Source organism: Saccopteryx bilineata, chromosome 7 (genome assembly GCF_036850765.1).
Source record: "Saccopteryx bilineata isolate mSacBil1 chromosome 7, mSacBil1_pri_phased_curated, whole genome shotgun sequence".
NCBI classification, from domain to species: Eukaryota; Metazoa; Chordata; class Mammalia; order Chiroptera; family Emballonuridae; genus Saccopteryx; species Saccopteryx bilineata.
The window spans coordinates 83,439,653-83,460,313 of NC_089496.1; the positions used below are offsets into that span (position 1 = coordinate 83,439,653).

At 39.3% G+C, this 20,661-nt stretch overlaps 1 protein-coding gene across 1 annotated transcript in view; it reads left to right on the plus strand.

Annotated features, from left to right (window-relative positions):
- Positions 1-20,661, plus strand: part of CC2D2B (coiled-coil and C2 domain containing 2B) — a 140,579-nt gene that overhangs the window by 62,580 nt on the left and 57,338 nt on the right. The window contains exons 17-18 of the mRNA XM_066240388.1: positions 10,933-11,071; positions 16,037-16,240. Coding sequence (XP_066096485.1) covers positions 10,933-11,071; positions 16,037-16,240 — 343 coding nt within the window. The remainder of the gene's footprint in view (positions 1-10,932; positions 11,072-16,036; positions 16,241-20,661) is intronic.

Consider the following 20,661-nt stretch of genomic DNA (forward strand, 5'->3'; position numbering starts at 1 on the left):
GTCTTCTAGAAAGAATATCCTAGAAATTTTATGCTATGTCACAAGACTTCCTAGAAGAATTAGAATTAATTTCTAGAACACACCCACAAATAGGATTACTGGCAATAAATACAGTAAAATTCTATAAAGATGCTGGCTTATATATTATGCTGTGTTTGAGTAAAATAGTAAATATAAAGAGCCAAGTAGATTCCATCATTTAAAAACTGAGTGAAAAAAAATGAATGATTATAACAAAAAAATGGCCTTTCCCCTCTCCATCTAAACACATATTTTAAAAAAATTTTGCTATATTGTATGACATTATGGAAAACACAGAGCTACAGAGACAGTAAAAATATTGGGTGTTACCAAGCTTTGTTTTCTAAGGGCCCTGGGCTAAGATTGTTCCCACAAGAAAGAAAATTTGGTTGTTCTGAGAGGCTGGGAAGCAGGGCACGTGTAAGTGACTCAGTTTTCTGGTGTTGAGACTGGAGCTACCCCCCACACTCTCCTGAGTCTATGACTGATGCTTCCACCTCACCAGAGAGCAAGCTGAATCTGTCTAGGGAGTGGGCAGAGCACACCTCTGAATCTCAGAGGCCACACCCACTGGACTCCTGGGGCCACACCCCTTTTTAAAAAAATATTTATTTATTCATTTTAGAGAGACAGACAGACAGACAGACAGAAAGGAAGAGCAGGAAGCATCAACTCCCATATGTGCCTTGACCAGGCAAGCCCAGGGTTTCGAACTGGCGACCTCAGTGTTTCCAGGTCAACACTTTATTCACTGCGCCACCACAGGTCAGGCACCACACTCTATTAAAGTCTATGAAAAAAGTCTGGACAGACTGACACCTGGGGCAGAGCCACACCCACCACCCTTCCTAATCCCTGAATTGCCACAGGCTCTAGACCAGGGGTCCTGAACCTATGGCTCATGAGCCAGATGTGGCTCTTTTGATGGCTGCATCTGGCTCGCAGACAAATATTTAATAAAAAAATAATAATAATGTTAAAAATATAAAACATTCTCATATATTACCAATCCATTCATTTCCTACCACTCATGTTCATGGTTGTGTGTGGCTGGAGCCAATCACAGCTGTCCTCTGGGACAACACCAAATTTTTATTGGATAATGTGTAATGTACACGGGTCATTGTATGGCTCTCATGGAATTACATTTTAAAATATGTGGCGTTCATGGCTCTCTCAGCCAAAAAGGTTCTCAACCCCTGCTCTAGACTGAAGCAGAGGCTTTTTTAGCAGCTGAGACTAACAAGCAGCCAGCAGACAGAGGCTGCAAGAGGCAGGACTCAGGAAAATTTGGCCGTTTGAGCGGACTTTCCCCCAGGACGAGAGTGGGTAAAAGCCAGCCTAGGAGTATGGCTTGGTATTTCCACTGGTCTGTGCTGGCCTCCTGATAGGGAGGCCCAGAGCTGGTACATCCAGGGGCCAGCTGCAGAAAGCATCAGTTCAGGACCTAACAACCCTTGCTAGAGTGGTATCCTAAGGAAAAGCACCTCACACCTGGCCCAGCTGAGGTGAGTCCCACTCTCTGTGATCAGCACCGGCACAGTGGCTCATGTGCACTGGATAGGTTGGAGCTTCACAGACAGATGGCCTGGGCACTGGATATTCTGTCCAGCTAGGCTAGATTTCATAGGGAGAAGGGAGAGAGGCTTGTAGCATGGACATTTAAAGTGTGAGTCCCTGTGAGTCGACTGTTGGATCTGGCCAAGGGGCTTAGACATCTTTGGGAGAGGCACAGTCAGCCGCAGGAGAGGACTCTTTCAGTCTTCCTCTCTGCAACCAGGATCTCGCCAGCTGAAAGAACTCCTGCAGAGGGGACTGTGGCTGATGGATCAAGCTCTGGAATGGGGCCACATTTCCCGTACTGAGCTCCTGAACAAGAGACCCCTGATGTAGAGTATCCCACAAACATTGTATTCATAATCTCAGCTGCCTTAACCCACCAAATGTGCAACATGTAGAGGTGGTTGGGTGAGGCCAATCTGAGCTCACACTGAAGTCTTACTACAGAAGACTCGGTGGGAAGACCAGGCAGCTGCAAGAGGAGGAGGAGAAGCTGAAAAGTGGAGACAAATCTTACAAAAATTGGGGCTTTTACAGAGCTGCTGTCATCTTTAAGCAGGAGGAAGTTGATCCTTATACAAAGGTTGGGCCCTCCCACAGTACCCAGGCACAGAAAATGCAGACACAAACAGCAAAAAGTGCAGTAGCTGCAGACAGTAGTTTATAAGCCCACAGCGGGTTACAAACAACAGCTGATGCCAACCCAAGAAAAACTAGAGCCAACACTACTGGTAGGGGGTGACAGACAGCACCAACCCTAGACTCAACTACCTACACAAGCAGCACATCCAAAGGAGGTCAGTCTAGCAGGCACCAGACACTCTAGAGAGTAAATATACCCAACAAGATAGACATTGCACAATGGGTAATACACATGATCAAGATTAACCCTTAGTATGCAGCAGAACTGAATGACAAGAAAACCTGGAAATGTTTTCTTTGAATATATGTACCCTGATTTATTGATGTCACCCCATTAAAATAAAAATTTATTAAAAAATAAAAGATTAACCCTTAGAGCCAGCCAGCCTGAAAGGATAACCATACACATGAAAGGACCAACTACATCTAATACATATAACAAGAGGGAAAATAGTACCCTCAAGAAGCATTCCTAGAACAAGGAAAACAAGTACCACCAAGCCCATCTTCTTCATAAAGATCTCACAAAAGTTTCAAAGCTGGCCAGTGCTACCTAATACACAGACAAAATGGGAAGACAGAGAAATGCCAAACAAATGAATCAACAAGAGAAATCCCCAGAAAAAGAACTGAATGAGGTGGAAGTAACCAAACTGCCAGATACAGAATGTAAAACAATGATTTTTAGGATGCTCAAGGATCTTAGAACAACAATGGACAGATATAATGAGCACCTAAATAAAGAGACAGCAATCATCAAAAAGGACATTGAAATCATAAAAAAGAATGAGTCAGAAATGACAAATACAATATCAGAAATGAAGACTGCACTAGAAGAAATGAACAGCAGGCTTGATGAAGCAGAGGATTGAATCCGCAATTTAGAGGACAAGATAAACAAAAGCATGGAAGCAGAGCAGCAAAAAGAAAAGAGGCTCGACCCTGGCCAGTTGGCTCAGCGGTAGAGCGTTGGCCTGGTGTGCGGGGGACCCGGGTTCGATTCCCAGCCAGGGCACATAGGAGAAGCACCCATTTGCTTCTCCACCCCCTCCCCCTCCTTCCTCTCTGTCTCTCTCTTCCCCTCCCGCAGCCAAGGCTCCATTGGAGCAAAGATGGCCTGGGCGCTGGGGATGGCTCCTTGGCCTCTGCCCCAGGTGCTAGCGTGGCTCTGGTCACGGCAGAGCGATGCCCCAGAGGGGCAGAGCATCGCCCCCTGGTGGGCAGAGCGTCGCCCCTGGTGGGCGTGCCGGGTGGATCCCGGTCGGGCGCATGCGGGAGTCTGTCTGACTGTCTCTCCCCGTTTCCAGCTTCAGAAAAAATACAAAAAAAAAAAGAAAAGAGGCTCAAAAAGTCTGAGGAAATTTTAAGAGAGCTCTGTGACAACATGAAGAGAAACAACATCCGCATCATAGTGGTTCTTGAAGAAGAGAAAGAACAAGGGATAGAGAACCTGATTGAAGATATTATAGCTGAAAACTTCCCTAAATAGATGAAGGAAAAAGTCATACAAGTTCAAGAAACACAGAGTCCTATTAAAGAGGAACCCAAGGAGGCCTACACCAAGACACATCATAATTAAAGTGCCAAAGTTAAGAGACAAAGAAAGAATACTAAAAGCTCCAAGAGAAAAGCAGTTAATTACCTACAAAGGAACCCCCATAAGGATGACATCTGACTTCTCAACAGAAACACTTTAGGCCAGAATGCATTGGCTAGAAATATTCAAAGTAATGCAAAGCAAGAACCCACAACCACAACTTCTTTATCCAGCAAGACTATCATTTAAAATTGAAGGAGAAATAAAAAGCTTCTCAGACAAAAAAAAAAAACCCCTCAAGGAATTCATTTCAACCAAACAAGTACTGCAAGAAATGTTAAGGGGCCTTCTGTAAATAGAGAAAAGAAAAAAATTGAGAAAAAGAGGATTGTAGGTTTAAAAATAAAATAGCAATAAACAAATACATATCAATAATAACCTTAAATGTAAATGGATTAAATGCTCCAATCAAAAGACATAGGGTAGCTGCATGGATAAGAAAACAGGACCCGTACATATGCTGTCTAGAAGAGATCCACCTCAGAACAAAAGATACACATAGACTGAAAGTGAAGGGATGGCAAAAAGTATTTCACACAAATGGAAATGAAAAAAAATCTGGAGTAACAATACTTATATCTGACAAAATAGACTTTAAAACAAAGGCTATAGTAAGGGATAAAGGAGGTCACTACATAATGATAAATGGAGCAATCCAACAGGAGGGTATAACCATTGTAAACTTCTATGTGCCTAATATAGGAGTACCTATATGTATAAAGCAGATTTTGATGGACATAAAAGGTGATATCAACAACAATACTATAATAGTAGGGGATCCTCCAGACAGAAAACTAACAAAGAAATAGTGACTTTAAGTGACACACTAGATCAACTGGATTTAACAGATATCTTCAGAACCTTTCACCCCAAAGCAACAGAATATACATTCTTTTCAACTGCTCATGGTACATTCTCTAAGACAGACCACATGTTAGGACACAAAACGACTCTCAACAAATTTAAGAAGATTGAAATCATATCAAGCATCTTCTCTGATCACAATGGCATAAAACTAGAAATCAACTATAATAGAGAAACTAAAAAACATTTAAACACTTGGAGACTAAACAGCATATTATTAAATAATGAATGGGTTAACAATGAAATCAAGAAAGAAATAAAAAATTTCCTTAAAACAAATGAAAATGAATGTAAAACAACTCAAAATATATGGGACACAGCAAAAGCAGGCCTGAGAAAAAAGTTTATAGCATTACACACATACCTTAAGAAGCAAGTAAAAGCTCAAATAAACAACCCTGTATCTAAAAGAACTAGAAAAAGGACAGCAAATAAATCCCAGAGGTAGTAAAAGGAAGGAAATAATAAAAATCAGAGTGGAAATAAATGACATAGAGGCAAAAGAAACAATACAGAGGATCAATGAAACCAGGAGCTGGTTCTTTGAAAATGTAAACAAGATCGATGAACCTTTAACCCAGCGGTTCTCAACCTGTGGGTCACAACCCCGGTGGGGGTCGAACGACCAAAACACAAGGGTCACCTAAAGCCATTGGAAATACATATTTTTTTTAAAACCGCTGCTTTAACCAGACTCACCAAGAAAAAGAGAGGACTCAAATAAATAAAATTAGAAATGAGAGTGGAGAAATAACTACTGACACAACAGAAATACAAAGGATTGTAAGAAAATACTATGAAGAACTGTATGCCAAAAAATTAGACAACCTAGATGAAATGGACAAATTCCTTGAAACATATAATCTTTTAAAAATCAATCTGGAAGAATCAGAAAACCTAAACAGACTGATTACAACAAATGAGATCAAACAGTTATCAAAAAACTCCCAACAATCAAAAGTCCTGGGCCTGATGGCTTCACAAGTGAATTCTACCAAATATTCAAAGAAGAACTAACTCCTATCCTTCTCAAGCTATTTCAAAAACTTCAAGAGGAAGGAAGACTTCCGAGCTCCTTTTATGAGGCGAGCATAATTCTGATTCCAAAACCAGGCAGACAACACAAAGAAAGAAAATTATAGGCCAATATCCCTGATGAATTTAGATGCGAAAATCCTCAACAAAATATTAGCAAACCAGATCCAGCAATATATGAAAAAAATCATACACCATGATCAAGTGGGCTTTATTCTAGGGAGGCAAGGGTGGTACAATATTTGCAAATCAATCATTGTGATTGATCACATAAAAGGATGGAGAAAAACCACATGATAATATCAATAGATGCAGAAAAAGCACTTGATAAAATCCAGCACCCACTCAGTATCAAAACTCTCAGCAAAGTGGGAATAGAGGGAACATACCTTAACATGATAAAGGCCATCTATGACAAACCCACAGCCAACATCATACTCAATGGGCAAAAATTAAAAGCAATTCCCTTAAGATCAGGAACAAGGTAGGGGTACCCCCTGTCACCACTCTTATTCAACATAGTCCTGGAAATCCTAGCCACAGCAATCAGACAAGAAGAATAAATAAAAGGCATCCAAATTGGAAAAAAAAAGAAGTAAAACTATCATTATTTGCAGATGATATGATATTGTATATAGAAAACCCTAAAGTCTCAGTCAAAAAACTACTGGACCTGATAAATGAATTGAGCAAGGTGGCAGGATATAAAATTAATACACAGAAATCAGAGGCATTTTTAAACACCAACAATGAACTGTCAGAAAGAGAAATTAAGGAAACAATACCCTTCACTATTGCAACTAAAAAAAAATAAAGTACCTAGATGTAAATTTAACCAAAGAGATTAAAGACTTGTACTCGGAAAATTATAAAACATTGATAAGAGAAATCAAGGAAGATACAAACAAGTGGAAGAATATACCGTGCTCATAGTTAGGAAGAATAAACATCATTAAAATGTCTATATTACCCAAAGCAATTCATAAATTCAATGCAATACCAATTAAAATACCAATGACATACTTCAAAGATATAGAACACATATTCCAAAAATTTATATGGAGCCAAAAAAAAAAAAAAGAATATGAATAGTGTCAGCGATCTTGAAAAGGAAGAATAAAGTGGGAGGTATCACACTTCCGGATATCAAGTTATACTACAAGGCCACTGTACTCAAAACAGCCTGGTACTGGCATAAGAACAGGCATACAGATCAATGGAAAATAACAGAGAACCCAGAAACAAACCCACGCCTATATGGACAATTGATATTTGACAAAGGAGGTAAGAGCATACAATGGAGTAAAGGCAGTCTCTTTAATAAATGGTGTTGGGAAAATTGGACAGCTACCTGCAAAAAAATGAAACTAGACCGCCAACTTCACCATTCACAAAAATAAACTCAAAATGGGTAAGAGACTTAAATGTAAGTCATGAAACCATAAACATCTTGGTAGAAAACATAGGCAGTAAACTCTCCAATATCTCTGGTAGCAATATTTTTGCTGATTTATATCCACGGGCAAGTGAAATAAAGGACAGGATGAACAAATGAGACTATATCAAACTAAAAAGTTTTTGCACTGCAAAAGACACCACGAACAAAATATAAAGACAACCCACACAATGGGAGAATGTATTTGCCAATATGTCTGATAAGGGGTTAATAACCAAAATTTATAAAGAACTGTTAGAACTCAACACCAGGAAGGTAAACAATCCAATTAAAAAATGGGCAAAAGAATTGAATAGACACTTCTCCAAAGAGGACATACAAATGGCCAATAGGCATATGAAAAAATGTTCATCACTAATCATCAGAAAAATGCAAATTAAAACCACAATGAGGGAACTCTTTCAACATGGCAGCATTTAGACAGCAAAAGTGAGAAGGGGGTTTCTGTGAAATGGCTTGAGTGCCACAAGACATTTGGAAAGAAAAGTAAAAGGAATGTGGTGGCAAATTCCACCCTGCGATTCTCAAGACTAGGAAGTGATTGAAACTCAGCCAGCCACTTGGGAGGCATTGCCACGGAACTGAGAGAAAAAGATAAGAATAGAAAGAGTCTATATACAGAGGACCAGCAGAGGAATGTTTTGCTTGGACACACTGAAGAAAGAGTGGATACCGATCAGCTCTTCTGGACCTTAGTATTCTTTGACTTCGTCATGTGAACCAGCTTTTATGGAATCATTAAGGCTTAAACACAAAAACAGAAGAAACAGCCTCAATTATCTAAAATGTTGTCATCAGAAAATTCAGGAAGATGCTATTTTCTTCTCTGTCTCCTACAATTTTTACCATTGCTGTTTTCACTTTAAATTACAAACAGGTGTTGACCTTGGCTGGTTGTCTCTCCGGAAGAGCATTGGCCCAGTGTGTGGAAGTCCTGGGTTCAATTCCTGGCTAGGAAACACAGAAGAGGCACCCATCTGCTTCTTCAAAGTTTCCCCTCTCCTTCCTCACTATCTCTCTCTTCCCCTCCTGCAGCCAAAGCTCCATTGGAGCAAAGTTGGCCCCGGGCACTAAGGAGGGCTCCATGGCCTCCTCCTCAGGTGCTAGAATGGCTCGACTTGCAACAGAGCAATGCCCCAGATAGGCAGAGCATTGCCCCCTGGTGGGCATGTTGTGTGGATCCTGGTAGGGTGCATGTGTGGAGTCTGACTGCCTTCCCAGTTCTAACTTTGAGGGAAAAATAATAATAAATAAATTATGAAAAGGTGATATTCGCCTTCTATCATCTGGGGTCTGCAGAGTTTCTCATCTCACTGTGCTGCTCTAGAAGTTTTTCTCTGTTATAGCACCTAGGCATTATTTTTCTTCTCCACCTGATTTGTTGCTTTTATGCAAAAGGGACTGAGTTTTAACAATCACTGGATCCCCAGTGCCTAGCATGGAGCTTAGCAGATAGTAGGTGCTTAGTAATATTTATAGAATGAATGAGGAAACTGGGGCCTACAGATAACATGTGTTTCCGCCATGGATTTTTACTTATGTTAAGCCTATATTTTGTGTCAGGCACTATGCTAAGTGCTTAACATGTAGCATCTCATTTATCTCTCATATAATAACCCTGCTTTTCAAACGAGAAAATAAAAGCTTAAGTATGAAAAAAAAAAACCACAATGAGATACCACCTCACACCTTGTCAGAATGGCACACATTAACAAAACAACACACAATAAGTGTTGGCAAGGACGTGGAAGAAAGAGAACCCTCCTGCACTGCTGGTGGGAATGCAGACTTGTGCAGCCACTGTGGAGAACAGTATGGGGTTTTCTCAAAAAATTTAAAATGAAACTGCCTTTTGATACAGCTATTCCACTTTTAGGAATATATCCTAAGAACACCAAATCACTGATTTAAAAGAAGATATATACTCCCTTGTATATTGCAGCATTGTTCATAATAGCAAAGATCTGAAAACAGCCCAAGTGTCCTTCAATGGACGAGTGGATTAAAAAGCAGTGGTACATATACACAATGGAATACTACGTGAGTGACCATGAAAAAGAAGGAAATCTTACCTTTTTTGACAACATGGGTGTACCTGGAGATTATTATTTTAAGTGAAATAAGCCAGGCAGAGAAAGAAAAATATCATATGACCTCACTTATATGTGGAATCTAATGAACAAAATGAACTGAGGAATGGAATAGAGGCAGAGGCAGGTTGACAGGGACCAGAGGGACAACAGTCAGAGGAAAGGGGGATGAGAGGATGGGATCAGAGAAGGTAAAGGGATTAGTAAAATTATATATACATAACACAGAGATATAGATAACAAGACAGCAAATCCTAGAGGGAAGGGAGAGGGAGTTAGAAGGAAGGGGGAAAAGAGGTATAAAAAGGGTCACAGGTGTGGGGGGTGAGGTAGTTATATTTAGTGGGACACTTGAATCCATGTAAACACAATAAATTAAAATTAATAAAAAGTTCAAAAAGAAGGAATATTTGTTGCATGATGATGTCAAGGGTGTCAGGCCCTAGAAATCTCTTATGACAAAGACATCAAATAATTCAAATATGAGGACATAAATGGGACTTAAGGAAAAAAAGAATACTCAAACTTCACCTATTTAAAATTTTGCTTACATCCTGTCATACCAGGCTTTGGTTTTATTAGCAATAGTTTCCAAAAGAGCCATCATAGAGATATGAACAGATATTGATGGGAAGTAGACAGTGCAAAATATATGTCTGTGTTTGGGCTAAGACATTATTGAATCTGAGTCAGAACTGTATTTCAGATGTCCAATTGATAAATTGAAATTTTTCTTAAGTATTTTGTAGGAAGGATCTTAGAAATCTCCTAGTCAAAAATCACTCTGATTATACACGATGAGACAGATTATATATGAAGGCAGAGATTAAATAACTGAAATAATTAATGGTGCTAAAGAAACTGTTCCTATTTAGGGTTGAATTTCTTCTGCAGTAAGCCTATAGCTGAGGTCACCAAGGATACATTATGTGTCTACCCTATCTTTTCTGCTCTCTGACTTCTGAAGATGGCCTTATATGACCAAACAAAGATACTCTTTTGGCACATGCTTCCAAGTTAATTGTTACTTTATATTATGTTTCAGCTGTAAAGATATAGCCTAAAGATTCATTCTGTAATATGGATTTTATCAATTTTGCTTAAGCAAACATTTTGGTTAAGTTTTAATACTGTGCATCCTATGGAAAGAAAATATTTAATAAGTTACTATACTCAGGGTTTACAGAATACACTCAATAAGCACTATTCACTATGCAGCATCTATTAAGTTTTAGCTACTAGACAGAGAGCAGAGATGACAAATATGAATATTTAGACTTTACCGTGAAGAAGCTTACTGTCTCTTAAAGGAGGCAGCAAATATAAGGTGACAGAAAATGATTTGGCTTTAGGTGATGGATATACAACATATTTGACTATTCAGATGATGTTTGCCTGAAATTTGTGTATACTAATTGATCAATGACACCCTGTTAAAATTAATTTTCTAAAAAACAAAAGCAAACAAACAACGTTATGATACAAGTTAGAATATTCTGAGAAGAATTAGAAGATAAATGATATCCAGACGTTCTGTATTATCCTTAAGTGTAGAGGATGGGTAGGTATTATCTTTAAGTACCTGAAATGGATAGCTTTTGCCATGTAACAAATATATAACCTGCATAATAGATGCAAATTCACAAATTTATTTTTCTCTATTTTAGTGTATTAAGGAATGTAGATGCAAGAGGTGTTCCTGGAATTCCATGGCTCATTAATACACAGAAGCTTTTTGAATGGGCAAGTGAAGTCACAATTGACCCAAATAATCCAGAATATTCTGATTTAATAGAATTTATTATGGTAAGTTATGGCAAATATCATTTCTGGAAATATATTCTGTTTCCTAAGTTCTGTCCCCTTTACTCCTTCATATTGATAGTTTGCTGCACATTTTTCTAGGCACTAGGAGGCATGTAAATGTAAACCCAAGGACAGACACAGTTTACAGTATTATAAAGGCAATTAGAAGTTCAGCAACTGAAATAATTACTATTGAGACCGATGGTTGGTACTCCGCCACTACTTAGCAACCTGCAGCACATCCTACCCACTAACCTTCAGACTAGCATCTGTTGTACATCTACTGACTGCCAGCCATGTTATTAAATGGTAGGGATATAAAGAAGACTTATAGACAGGTTCCTTCCCTTAAAGACTCCATTATCTATTCACTTCTCTCACTCTTCCTGATAGCCAACCGAACTACATATGAATAGATGTTCCCCAAACATGCTTTCTTCACTCTTTTATTCGTGTCATTCCCTTTGCCCAGAAGGCCACCCACTGAGGATATTTTACCCTGTAAACCTGGTAAACAGTTCTTTGGTAATCTCAGTTAAATATGTGCTCTTCTGGCCCTGGCCGGTTGGCTCAGTGGTAGAGCGTCGGCCTGGCGTGCAGGAGTCCCGGGTTCGATTCCCGGCCAGGGCACATAGGAGAAGCGCCCACCTGCTTCTCCACCCCTCCCCCTCTCCTTCCTCTCTGTCTCTCTCTTCCCTTCCCGCAGCCAAGGCTCCATTGGAGCAAAGTTTGCACGGGCGCTGAGGATGGCTCTGTGGCCTCTGCCTCAGGCGCTAGGATGGCTCTGGTTACAACAGAGCAATGCCCCAGCTGGGCAGAGTATCGCCCCCTGGTGGGCATGCGGGTGGATCCTGGTTGAGTGCATGCAGGAGTCTGTCTGACTGCCTCCCCGTTTCCAACTTCAGAAAAAGAAAAAAAAAGAAAAAAAATGTGTTCTTCTTTTTTTGCCCTCCTGTTAATTTTTTTTCTTTTTATAAATTTTTATGGTGCTTCCTCACCCCTGTTAGATTAGCTATTATCAACAAGACGGGTAATAGCAAGTGTTAGAGAGGCTGTGGAGAAAAAGGAACCCTCATACACTGTTGGTGGGAATGTAAAGTAGTACAACCATTATGGAGGAAAGTATGGTGGTTCCTCAAAAAACTGCAAATAGAACTACCTTATGACCCAGCAATCCCTCTACTGGGTATATACCCCAAAACTTCAGAATCATTGATACGTAAAGACACATGTAGCCCCATGTTCATTGCAGCACTGTTCACAGTGGCCAAGACATGGAAACAACCAAAAAGCCCTTCAATAGAAGACTGGATAAAGAAGATGTGGCACATATACACTATGGAATACTACTCAGCCATAAGAAATGATGACATCAGATCATTTACAGCAAAATGGTGGGATCTTGATAACATTATACGGAGTGAAATAAGTAAATCAGAAAAAAACAAGAACTACATGATTCCATACATTGGTGGAACATAAAAATGAGACTAAGAGACATGGACAAGAGAGTGGTGGTTACCAGGGGTGGGGGGAGGGAGGACGCAGGAGGGAGGGAGGGAGAGAGTTAGGGGGAGGGGGAGGGGCACAGAGAAAACTAGACAGAGGGTGACGGAGGACAATCTGACTCTGGGTGAGGGGTATGCAACATAATTTAATGACAAGATAACCTAGACATGTTTTCTTTGAATATATGTACCCTGAAATATTAATGTCATCCCATTAACATTAATAAAAATTTATTTAAAAAAAATTTTTTTTATGGTGCTAATTTCATTCTGCTTTATGCTATAGTTACTCATTAATGTGTTTTATCCTTCCTTGTGGAACTACACCTAATCTTTGTCTCCCTTATGGCAGCTGACACTCTTCCTTGCATGTACCCAGTATTCCCATTTAATGAACAAAGCAGAGCTTAAATAGATTATTGCAATTAAGTTTTCCTAGATCAGAGCCTTCCAATTGATATGCTGAATTAGTTATAGGCATACGGAAATACTGATTCTCTCTCAAGTGTGTAACAAAATACAGTCCCATCTTTCAACCCAGTGTGCAATACAAATATCTTGAATGTATGATTTAAAAATTTTTTTGTTTGTTTTTAACATTTTTACTTTAAATTTCAGTTGACATACAATATTATATTAGTTTCCAATGTACAACCCTGTGATTAGATATTTATATAACTTACAAAGTGATCACCCCAATAAATCCAATATCCACCTGACACTATAGTTATTACAATATCTGACACCAATAGTTACTACAATATTATTAACCAGATTCCTTATGCTGTACTTTTCATCCCATGACTATTCTGTAATTACCAATTTGTACTTCTAAATCTCTTCACTTTTTCATCCATCCTCCCAATCCCCTTCCTCTCTGGTAACTGTCAAAATGTTCTCTGTATCTATGAGTCTGTTTCTGTTCTGCTTGTTCATTATTGTGATTTTTAAATTCCACATATAAGTCAAATTATCAGGCATTTCTCTTTCTCTGTCTGACTCAGTTTACTCAGCACAATACTGTCTAGGTCCCTCCATGTTGTTGCAGATGGCAAGATTTCATTCTTTTTAGGAATGAATCATATTCCTTTGTATATGTGCACCACTTCTATCTATTTAAAAACAACAACTTTCCATTGATTTGAGGAGGGGGGATGAGGAGGGAAGGGAGAGAGAGAGAGAGAGAAGCTTCAACTTGTTGTTCCACTTAATTGTTTCATTTAGTTGTGTACTCATTGGTTGCTTTTCATATATGCCCTGACTGGGGATCAAACCCATGATCTCAGCATGCGTGGACGATGCTCTGTCCACCGAGCACCCCGGCCAGGACCTATCCATTTATCTACTAATGGACACTTAGGTTGCTTCCATATCTTAGCTGTTATAAATAATGCTGCAGTAAACATATGGAGGTGTATGTCTTTTTGATTTATAGTTTTAGATTTCTTCAGATAAATACCCTGAAGTGGAATTGCTGGGTCCTTCTTTGTCTGTTGTTGTATTCTGTTTTGAAATCTGTTGTAATTATTGCCACTCCAGCTTTTTTCATTGTTATTTCTATTTTACGAAATACCTTTTTTTCATTCCTTTATGTTCAGTCTTTATTTAGCTTTTGATCTGAAGTGAATCTCTTGATGAAAGCATGTGTAAGGACCTTGTTTTTCATACATTCAGCCACCGTATGTCTTTTGATTGGAGCATTTATTCCATTTGCATTTAAAGTAGTTGTTGATAGATATGTATTGCCATTTTATTATTAATTACTTTGTTCTGCAATACAAATATTTTAATTTTCTATATAACGCATGACCAGGGAAATGTTCAGAGGCCATGTATGCTGACTTCTGTATTATTTTTATTCTGATTCTCTTTACAAAATAATAGTTCCATTTCCTACTTATATGCCAACTCTTACATCTCATAGTTGAGAGAACAAAACAGTGTGTTTTTTAAATTAATTCTATTAGGGTAACATTGGTTACTAACATTATTAAGTTTCAGGTGTATTATTTTATAACACATCATCCAGATATTTTATTGTGTGCTCACCACCCACAGTCTAGTCCCTTATACCTATTCCTTCACCTTCTGTTCATTCCCATTCTCCTCTGGTAACCACCATGCTGTTGTCTGTGTCTATAAATTTGTTTTGTTTTTTCATTTATTGAATCATATAGTTCTTGTCATTTTCTGTCTGATCTATTTTACTTATCATGAAACCATCCATGTTGTCACAAATGACAATATTTATCATTTTTTATGATTGAGTAGTATTTCATTGTATATATGTACCACTTCTTCATTTTATTAAATTTATGGTGGTGACATTAGTTAATTGGATCGTATAGGTTTCAAGTACTTTGGAATTTAAATTGGTACTTTAAATTTCTTATTTCTTTATTCAATCCATTTCTTTATTCAATCATCCATCGGAGGCAGAGGTTGTTTCCACTGGTGATGCACCAATTTAAATTCCCACCAGCAGCCTGACCTGTGGTGGTGCAGTGGGATAAAACGTCGACCTGAAATGCTGAGGTTGCCGGTTCAAAACCTTGGGCTTGCCCGGTCAAGGCACATATGGAGTTGATGCTTCCTGCTCCTCCCCTTTCTCTCTGTCTCCCCCCACCCTCTAAAAATGAATAAATTCCCACCAGCAGCACAGGAGGGTTTTCTTTTCTCCATGTCTTCTCCAACACTTGTTATTTCTTGTCATACTGATAACAGCCATTCTCATGGGTGTGAAGTGTTATCTCATTGTGGTTTTGATTTGCCTTCCCTTATAGCTAGTGAAGTTGAGCATCTTTTCATATATCTGTTGGCTGTCTGCATGTCTTCTTGGGAAAAGTGTCTGTTTGAATCCTCTGCCCATTTTCAAATTCTATTTTTGTTTTGTTTTTGTTGTTGAGTTGTATGAGTTCTTTAAATATGTAGGATTTTAGCCCCTTATTGGAGGTATCATTTACAAATATCTCCTCTCATTCAGTTGGTTGCCTTTTTGTTTTGCTGGTGGTTCTTTTGCTGTGCAGAAGCTTTTCAGTTTGATGTAGTTTCATTTATTTATTTTTGCTTTTATTTCTGTTGTCTTTGGGGTCAAGTTCACAAAAACTCTGAGACCAAGGTCCATAAATTTAGTACCTATGTGTTCTTCTATATATTTTATTGTTTAATGTCCTATATTAAAATCTTTAATCCATTTTGAGTTAATTTTTTGTGTATTGTGTCAGATAGCAGTCTACTTTCATTCTCTTCCATGTAGCTTTTCAATTTTCCCAACAAAATTTATTGAAAAGGCTTTCCTTTCTCCATCTTTTAAATTTAAGTATAGTTGGTAAACAAATTGTATTAGTTTTAGGTATATAATATAGTGAATCAACATTTTTATACATTAAAATGTGTTTTGAAATAATTTTTGTATTTTAAAAAATTAATATATTAAGACTACATTATTTGTTTACAGTACATGAAACATAAAAGGAAGGATATTCCAAAGTACTTTCGTCTTCAACAGTTGCAAGATGAATTTAACTTTGTTTCTGATGAGGAAATGAAAAAAAGTAAACGTTTCCAGCTACTGCAACTTAGAAATACAGGTCAATTAGACGTTTTTCCTCTGCAACAAATGCCCCTTTTTGACAGTGAGATTCCAGATTCAGTCTTCCAGGTACTTGCTTTCTATTTGACTTATATGATACGTTAATATTTTGCTGCTTTAAATGTGTCTTAATTTCTTTTTTTTTAAAAAACTGATAATCAGCAGATAGACCTCCCCAACCCCTTCTTTAGGCATTAAGAATATATAGATCTCCCAATTCCAGAAAGTCCTTAGCTTGACTTTGCAACTTAGTTGATGTCCAAACAACCTATTTCATAGCTGAAATCCTTTAGGTATATTCTAAATTTATGTAAGTGCTGTATTTTGCTATTGTAAAATGTATCATCAATTTAAAATAAACTTTTGGAGATAAGAAACACGATCACATTAAATTTACACATTGAGTATAAATCACATGTCAATTTCAGGAACTTTAAAATGTGAGGAGGGGGGCATTAGCCTTTTATGTTTATGTGGGGATAGTGTGCTGGAACCTGCCATCTCCAGTCATGAGAGTCTAATGTGCACTTTCCTTTACAACCCCACCTTCAGTTACTTCATGTTGGTTGCTTTAAGTTTGTTGCTGGGGGAATATTTATACCATAATCAGCAAATGTTACAAATTGGGGCTTTTCCTCCCATTTCCAGAAAACTGGTTGTTAAACATTTACTAGTACATTACTTGTCTTAAAATAGTGGATTGTGGAGGACCCGGGTTCGATTTCCGGCCAGGGCACACAGGAGAAGCGCCCATTTGCTTCTCCACCCCTCCGCTGCGCTTTCCTCTCTGTCTCTCTCTCCCCCTCCCGCAGCCAAGGCTCCATTGGAGCAAAGATGTCCCGGGCGATGGGGATGGCTCTGTGGCCTCTGCCTCAGGCGCTAGAGTGGCTCTGGTCGCAACATGGATGGGCAGAGCGTCGCCCCTGGTGGGCGTGCTGGGTGGATCCTGGTCGGGCGCATGCGGGAGTCTGTCTGACTGTCTCTCCCTGTTTCCAGCTTCAGAAAAATGAAAAAAAAAAAGAAAAGAAAAAAAATAGTGGATTGTAAGAGCTAGTTCCTATAAAAATAACCAACTGTAGTAATCATAGTACTTGAGCTTGCTAAGAAATAGTTAACAGAAGAAAGAAACTAGTGTTTCATCTCGGAAGAAAATGCCTATACAGTAGAATCACCACTGTAGGGTAATGTCAGCCAACTTAGATAAAGATACTAGATTCTGATGAAGGATATTATGGTTTATTCATCTTCTGAGTCTGAAAGAGTGAATGTCTTATGCTAAAATGCTTTTTTAAAGTTTTTTGTTACTTTTTAATTTTTTTTTTTTAAGAGGAGGGAGAGAGAGAGAGAGAAAAGAGGGGAGGAGCAGGAAGCATCAACACTCATATGTGCCTTGACCAGGCAAGCCCAGGGTTTCGAACTGGTGACCTCAGTGTTCCAAGTCGACACTTTATCCACTGAGCCACCACAGGTCAGGCTAAAATGGGTTTAAATAAGGTTTGTTAATTTGACTTTGGAGAAATATTATCAACTAATAAGAAAACAACTGATAAACTGATATTCTAGACTGAAGGGAGATTGCAGTAAGTTGTTTGATATTAAAAATAGTAAAAGTGCAGGCCCTGGCCGGTTGGCTCAGTGGTAGAGCGTCGGCCTGGCGTGCAGAGGTCCCGGGTTCGATTCCCAGCCAGGGCACACAGGAGAGAGCCCATTTGCTTCTCCACCCCTCCCCCTCGCCTTCCTTTCTGTCTCTCTCTTCCCCTCCCACAGCGAGGCTCCATTGGAGCAAAGATGGCCCGGGCGCTGGGGATGGCTCCTTGGCCTCTGCCCCAGGTGCTAGAGTGGCTCTGGTCGTGGCAGAGCGACGCCCCGGAGGGGCAGAGCATCGCCCCCTGGTGGGCGTGCCGGGTGGATCCCGGTCGGGCGCATGCGGGAGTCTGTCTGACTGTCTCTCCCCATTTCCAGCTTCAGAAAAATACAAAAAACAAAATTTAAAAAGAAGAAAAATAGTAAAAGTTATTTTAAAAAACTGTATATCTGTGCTTGTTATTTTTATTGTCATTCAGCCATCCTATAGCTTTGATGACCTAATTTAGAAGAGCCATAAACAAAACTATTCATTCAATTAAAACTCAATTTGTAGTAGAAGGATATTCATGATCTGAACCAAATGGATTGTTTGAGAAACAATTTTGGTGGCTCAGTGGTAACAGGGGAATACAAATTAATGCTAGTTCAGTGAAAATCTAATGGCACCAGGAGTATATTTAATAAAACACGTGCAAGAACTAAATAGAGAAAATTGTAAAACATTTTGAATCATGTAAAAAAGAATATGTATAAATGTTCACTGATAGAAAGACTCAACATCTTTTTTTTTTGTATTTTTCTGAAGTTGGAAATGGGGAGGCAGTCAGACAGGCTCCCACATGTACCCAACCAGGATCTACCCAGCATGCCCACCAGGGGGCGATGCTCTGCCCATCTGGGGCATTGCTCTGTTGGCAACCAGAGCCATTCTAGCGCCTGAGGCAGAGGCCACAGAGCCATCCTCAGCGCCCGGGCCAACTCTACTCCAATGGAGCCTTGGCTGTGGGAGGGGAAGAGAGAGAGAGGAAGGAGAGGGGGAGGAGTGGAGAAGCAGATGGGTGCTTCTCCTGTGTGCCCCAGCCGGGAATCAAACCCAGGACTCCTGCACACCAGGCCGACGCTCTACCACTGAGCCAACCGGTCATGGCCTACTTAACATCTTAAGATGTCAGTTCTCCCCAAATTAATCTGTAAATTGAGTAAGGCAATTCCAAACTAGTAAAATAGAACATAGGGTCTTAGACAGACTTATTATTATGCATATGTAGAAACTAAATATTTGACACAGATATCTTTAAAAATCACTTGTAAAAGAATGGAAAATTATTGGAATGATTCTGACATAATTGCTTATCCATGTAGAAAGAAATAAAATTAGATTTAGACCTATAAAAGAAATAAATACCATGTGTAATGAAAATTACATGTGAAAAACAAAACTTTAAATGGATCTTAATCTGGGGTAGAAAATTATTTCTTAAATGAAACAAAATGTACAAATTATAGAGTGACATCAGAGAAATGATGATATGAGAGATCTCCTTGGTCTCTCCCCTTGAATTTTCAACAATTTGAATAGCTGTGATTTAGAAAGGGATTCCCTGCTCAATGCACAAACACATCTAAGAGGTCCACACTGAAACATTTAACAGTGGGCAAGTGGGAGCTAACCAAGGAGGCAAGAAGGGATAAGAGCTCAAAGGAGCCACAGATGCATCCTTGTGGGGCTCAACCTGGAGAGGGGGGGTAGGAATCAGGTTGTGGATTGTACTCCCTTCAGCTGGGAGGAGCAAAGAGATTTAGTGAACATTCCTGCAGAGGTGGGCAGTATGAGCTTTGGCTGAGCCCAGTTACCTGTGAGGGAATGAAGTGCAGAAGTGTGGTCATGGTTGCTGGAGACTGGCATTCCCAACAGAGAAAAAAAGCCACAGAGCTGGGCCACCCACAGTCTTCCCAGAGCTCACCACCCATTACCTTTTGTGTGGTATTACAGAGCACATTATCTGCAAAACTCAAGAACTAGTACTACAGAAACACTTTTCCTGAGTGAAGGGTGCAGTCTGTGACAATTCCCAAGGTCAGGTGGAGATGCAGGGGATGCTATGGAGGACTCCTGGTATCCATTGCTGGAAGGTCAAAGCAACAAAGGAGGCAGCTGGGTTCCCCCAGTTTACCCCATCCCCACACATTGAGGCTACATGGCTGGCAGTCTCTGGTTGCAAGGGGAAGCACTGGGATTTCATGGATTTGAAGCCCTATTGCCCACCATGTTCAACCATGGGGTGGGTCCCCTGGGATCAGAATGACTGGATCATAAGGGAGGTGTCCAGGGAATGCAGCCCATTTTCCACCACCTACAGTGATCTGAAAAGCCAGAGATATGCGAGAAAGCTAAAACACTTGTGATTCAGCACCACCTAGTAGAAAACAATAGAAAGACTTCTTCTTATGAACCTACTAGAAAAGTGCCACTCATAATGCATGCCTAGATGGAGAAGGAATCTATAAAATACTATACATAATTGAGGTAATGAGGCAGTTAAGAAAAAAAGAGAAAAATCTCCAGAAAATCAACTTAAAAACATTGAGATATGTGATTTATATGACAGAGAATTCAAGATTGCTGTTCTGAAAAATCACAATGAGATGCAAGAAAACACAGCTATGCAGTTTAATGAGCTCAGAGACCAAATCAATGAGTAAAACAAGTACTTTACTGAAGAGATTGTAACTTTAAAAAAGAACCAAATAGAAATTCTAGAGCTGAACTCAGAGATTTGGAATGAACTAGTGAGCATATGAATTACAGCTGACCAGATGGAGGAAAGAATTAGTGATACTGAAGACAAAAATCTAGAAATAATGCTGAGGGAAGAAGAGACTTGAGCATAAAAAATGAAAGA